Raw genomic sequence first — 6,000 nt, forward strand, 5'->3', positions numbered from 1 at the left:
CCACGGGGACTGTGGGGAGTAAGTCGTCCCCAAAGACATAGTTATAAGGTTTTTCGACTACGCTGAATAAAATGGCTATCTCAGAATTTTGGTCCGTTGATTTTGGTAAAATAATTGGCCTGGGAGGGGGCGTAGGTGCCCTCCAATTTTTTGGTCACTTAAAAAGGGCACTAGAACTTTTCATTTCCGTTAGAATGAGCCCTCTTGCAACATTCTAGGACAACTGGGTCGATACAATAACCCCTGGGGGAAAAAAAACAAAAAAAAAAACAAAAAAACAAATAAACACGCATCCGTGATCTGCCTTCTGTAAAAAAAAAATACAAAATTCCACATTTTTGTAGATACGAGCTTGAAACTTCTACAGTAGGGTTCTCTGATACGCTGAATCTGATGATGTAATTTCGTTAAGATTCTATAACTTCTAGGGGGCGTTTCCCCCTATTTTCTAAAATAACGCAGATTTTCTTAGGCTCGTAACTTTTGATGGGTAAGACTAAACCTTATGAAACTTATATATTTAAAATCAGTGTTAAAATGCGATTCTTTTGATGTAGGTATTGGTATCAAAATTCCATTTTTTAGAGTTTTTGTTACTATTGAGCCGGGTCGCTCCTTACTACAGTTCGTTACCACGAACTGTTTGATAATATGTTCCAATAGATATTGGATTTGAAAAAAATGCTGCGTCCTCTCTATGAAAAGCAATATCTTGTCCTAGTTGCAGAAATTGCTGCAACCAATTAAACAGCAAACCACAGCCTATAGTAACCGAAAGTTCAAGATTATATTTCGAAAAAAGAATGTATGATGAGAAATTTTTTTTCTTTAAAAGTGATTCAGGATGAAAACTATTATGCAGGTCTGACTTAATACGGAAAGTATAATGTCCAAAATAAATTTTCTTGTATTCTTAAAAAGAATTTGAGGCTCCTCAAAAATGGCAATGGATCAAAATGGAAAGTGTAATACTGGAATTACCATTGTCGGAAAACCTAAACTGAAAACTTGCAGTCCCAGCATTAAACAATGAGGATAATCGTTTTTTCCATGGGTGGTACTGGTGCGTCTCTTTGTTTTTATTTTTTCCCCAGGTGGGGAGGGGGGATTGTACCAAACCAGTGGTTGTAGAATATTGTTAGAGGGCTCGTTTGAACGGAAGTGCTAGCTTTTACAATGCTATAAATATAGAATAATATTCAACGGGATAATCTGCGAAGAAATAGTTTGTGTTCATCTTAAGCTTAAACTTCCTTATTTACTTTCGTAAGGAAAACTTTGTTTTCATATATTTTGACTCTAGGATGAATCTTTATGATGGTAAAGAGTTGTTTTTAAAACTCCACAACAAGGTTCTTTTAAAACCCCGGTGAAATTTTTACTAAATAATTTTATTTTTGTTTTATGATTTACAAGTAAAAATGCAGTTAATTTTCTTTTTTGAAGTCATTAATGGACCTTGACGTGAAAACTAAAGCATGATGTTTCTTAGGATTTAGGAGGTGCAAGTCACATTTTATTATTTTTATCCTTTCTTTTTATGTCAATTTTTGTTCTTTTTTAGTTAACCCTGATTGTTCTTTTAATTCCTGTTTGTTTTAAACTTTATATAATCATTCATTATGATTACTTTTCTTTTTTAAATTGTGCTTCATTTTAAAATTCGTTTATTATGTCACTCAATTTCTGCTCCTTTTGGGTTTTAGTATCGCACTCTAGTTTTCTTTTAAAAGTATTTTTTAGAAAAAAGTCTTCCTGGATGACTCTTCGTAATGGCGGAAATTTGTTTAAAACCCCTTTATATTTAATTTTTTCTCTTAATAAAATTATCTCGTCTAAGAGTTTATGTTTAAAAAATACAACCAATTTCTATCTGTCTTACAGTCACGAGTGACACGAGACGCGCTTGCTAAAGCATTATATTGCCGGACCGTGGCAACTATTGTCCGACGTGCCAATTCTCTAAAGCGGGTTCCGATGTCAGGTACCTTATCTTCGGATTCAAACGATTCAGTTCACAACCAAATGGAAATAGCTAGTCAACATGCCTCTACCGTTGGTACTGCAGGTTCAAAGTCGAGTAGATCGATGGCTGTTTTAAATCATGCTGTTCGACACGCCACAGATGGCTTTATAGGAATTTTGGACATGTTTGGTTTCGAAGATGCAAAGGTATTGTTCAGCTCTTTTAAGGATTCAACGCCTGACCCCTGGTTCCCACTGCTGCGATTTCGTGTAAAATCCTGCGACATGCGAAAAATGATACAAATCGTGCGACAAACGACGCAAAACCATCCGTTTTGCTGCCATGTCGGATGCGTTGAATAATTTCAACTTTTACGACAAATCGCATGCGTTGTTCTGATTTAGAAAAAAAAAAATCATAACCAAAGTCATGGAGCTGATTTAAAAGCTAATTTTGGCTAATTTGAATTCTTCTAGAGTTTGTCGCAGTGACACAAAAGTCTACGTTTCTTTGTAAACCTCCATCCGATTCTGTCGTTCGTTTGTTCCGCAAAAAAAAATCGTGTCGGGATTGACGCAGCAGTGGGAACCAGGGTTATTCTTTATTTTAATGTTCTTTTCACTGGATTGTACAAAAGGTTCAGATATTAAATTTCTGTCGGCTGACCTCATAAAATGCTCTGAACAGAAAAATGCTATTTGAACAGTGTGAAGTTAGAAAACGATTCTTACTATATAATATGCAGAATAATTGTACTTAACACATCTTGCATGCAGACCCACTATCCTTCATCCCCTCTCCCCCTAATGTGCAAATATATCACCCAAATGTGTTTCTGAAATATTGTATTCTCATCATATTTTGTGATACTCTATCAGAATTGAGCGTCAGAGAAACAGGTTCTACTTAAATCAAGAACTTAAATTTTTCCACTATAATACACGAGTACCCGATGGCAAAACGAGATCTGAGAGGGACAGTTGCCCCCCTGGCACATAGCAAAGTACGCCCTAAATGCAAGTCTAAATATATATGCCGTAGGCTCCCTTCCCTTCCTCCGCCTATCCCTACCCTATCAGATGTTCTTTGCTAAAGCCTATCATTTACACAAAAACCTGGATTTGCACACCTGTGTTTTAGCTTAATTGAGCGGAACTAATTCCCTCTTTGTAATAACTTGGAAGGTTTTTAAATCGTTATTGAACAACTGCGATTTTACCTTAAATTAAGGATTACTGAGATTTTCAATACCATAAATTCAGATATATAAATTGTGAATATGTTTTACTGTGAAACCCTTTATTTTAATTTTTTTCCTGCCTATCGTAAGTATTTATTAATATATGCTGCCAAATCAAAAAATATTCTTAATCATCAGTCAAATGAAAGCATGTTTGGTCAATACAGACTATGAGTTTGGTACTAATCTAATGAACCTGAATATAATATTAGAGATTTTTAAATTAAAAATAAAATAACGACATACAAATTTGAATGAGCATAAAGTTCATTTTTTGCTGCATTCCATGAGTCGTTTCTATTTCATTTCATTCATTTCATTCATTTCATTTCTGCATTTCTATGTGTCAAAGGAACTGCCACGTATTAATAAAATGAATTTATCTTTAAAAAAAGAAGTATATATAGCCAATAGAGGCGAAAGTTTAGTAATTATAATAATAGAACTTTCTCTTGTAGTTTTATAACTACGACTTTGTTATTACAAGACAATTTTATAAGCAAGTTGAGACAAGTTCAGTTTTAAAATTTACGTTTAAAATTGGTAACGATACAATCTAGCTTGCGTTAACTTTTAGAGACCATCAACTGATAAGAACAAGAGGGAATTAAAGTCTATAAACACCAACTCCCTTCCCTCCACATCTTTGAGATAATTTCAGACATAGCTGCCTCCTCTGTAAGTATTTCACGGTAATGTGAAAAAATTTCTTTGGAAAAAAGGTAAAAAAAGGAAATTTAAGCTAGTTCTCCCTGCAACTCAAATCCATTCAAAAGATACAAGTAGGTCTGACCAAATAAACTTAAACCTCTAAGAGTTTCATCTGTAAATTCCATTTAAGAGAGAATCACTCGAAGTAAATCCTCCAAAAGCCCGTCAACATTGATGTAACAGAAAGATTAAGTGAGCCACCGAAAAATAACTTGTACACACAAGATTTCGCTTGCTCACATCGAATATCGAGTAGGGGCTTCCAATGTATTTTAATAGTATTTAAACGATAACAGCAACTGCGATCCAAACTAATAATTAAAGATGTCTATTTTAGGCTCTTAACACCATCCAATTTTCTGTTTTATTATTTTCTATACAATTCCAACCGGCAAACCCAGTTTTGGAAATATTTTACTAATTCAGACAAGTCAATATTTATCTCTGTTTTTTCCACTGTGCAAAATATATCCTACATTTTTTTTGCCATGGACTCGTAATTTTAATTATCCTAGAAACTATAACATTGCTGATCCCTTTATTGCTGTAGAACTAAAATAAGTTTTATGCACCCGGTCAGTGAAGCTAAACCAGTCTTAAGCCAAATTTTTCTATTTCAATAATTCATTTCAATGTAGAAAAAACTGCTGTTGTACCTTCCAGTTTTAAATAGAAATGGCCCTACTTTTAATAAGAAAGAAACTGTGAAATTATCCCCTGAAAAATTGAAGGAAAAACTGAGAACTGCTTATGCTTCAATTGTATCTAATATTAAACATATAGATAAATTAAATCTCAAAAAAATTTATAATAGCCTAGTTGTACCCATCTCCTTTCTCCAGTTTGGCAGTTTTTAGTGAACCTCAGAAACTATCTGTCCGTAGAGTATTTTTTCGTTATGCTAAATTCCTTCTCAGTTACCCTCCTTGGACTAGAAATTGTTATTTAATGAATAGATTCCGCCTAGTTTCGCCTATATGTGTTATTGATAAAAGGCTACATGATTTTAGTTCTTCTATGTCGATAGTATCTCATCCTTGGTCTAAATTATTTATTTGATTGTCTCTTGGTGTTGATTTAATTTATATTTATTTATAGCTTATTTTACCTAATTTTTTTTTTATTAGTCCATCTTTAGGGTGTTTTGCCCTCTTTTTGTAAAAGATGGGTTAGAAATAAATTCAAGTGAATTTTTCTCTTTTCCCTGTGAAGTAATAGTGTTATCTTCACTATTATCTTAGTCTTTATAAGTGTTTATTATTGTTCGCTGTGTAAGTTTTTTTTTCTTTTCCTTTTTTTGCTCTACTCGATCATTTAGTTTTGTACGGGTTTCAAATAAATGATAATGTTAATAAAAACAGGTTTTAGTTCGATGCAATATATTATATCATATTAACGTCGTAATATATAATAAGTCTATAGCTTATAAATTGACTAACTGTTTGAATTTCATCTTTCTCCTTTTTTAAATCTCCTTGCTTAGAAAACTACGTTTTACCATGCATTTTGTAATTTCCTTCTGTGATTGCTCTATAATTTTCTTTAAGGAATGTACTCTGATTCTTTGAACGACTGCACTTTTTAATACGAAATCCTTGAAAGGAATTAAAATATGCAAAATGAAATAATATCTCCTTCCTTAAAAAACTACATCTTCCCATGCATTTTGTAATTTCCTTCTGCGAAAATTCTATGATTTTTTTAAGGAATACACTCAATTTTTTTAACGACTGTACTTTTTAATACGAAACACTTGAAAGGAATCAAAATATGAGTAATTAAATAATTAAATTTCCGATTTTTTTACGATTTTTTTCAGTTTTATTTGATATCATTTGAAAACCTTTACCATCTCAGTATTTCAAGCGATCAGCTTAATTATTTGGGATTGTGGGCTGTTCCTAGGGGCAAATTGTTAGTCTAAGAGGTTGTTTTAGTGGCCTGAGGTTGAATTAAATTGTTTTTTACTAGGTTACTTTTCTGGTCATTGTACAACAATCTGTTTCCTGGAATTATTGTTTTTTTATTGCGTCTATTTCAGCCTGCCCAGTTGGAGCATTTATGTCTGAATTTGTGTGCAGAA

The 6,000-nt window shown here is 33.0% G+C and overlaps 1 protein-coding gene across 1 annotated transcript in view; it reads left to right on the forward strand.

The window, feature by feature from the left end:
• The window catches only part of LOC136039807 (unconventional myosin-IXa-like), a gene marked incomplete in the record, with an annotated part of 112,307 nt that overhangs the window by 86,687 nt on the left and 19,620 nt on the right, over positions 1-6,000 (forward strand). The window contains 2 exon segments of the mRNA XM_065723707.1: positions 1,885-2,172; positions 5,959-6,000. Of these exon segments, the coding sequence (XP_065579779.1) occupies positions 1,885-2,172; positions 5,959-6,000 (330 nt within the window).

The sequence above is a fragment of the Artemia franciscana genome, chromosome 20, assembly GCF_032884065.1.
Source record: "Artemia franciscana chromosome 20, ASM3288406v1, whole genome shotgun sequence".
In the NCBI taxonomy this organism is placed as follows: Eukaryota; Metazoa; Arthropoda; class Branchiopoda; order Anostraca; family Artemiidae; genus Artemia; species Artemia franciscana.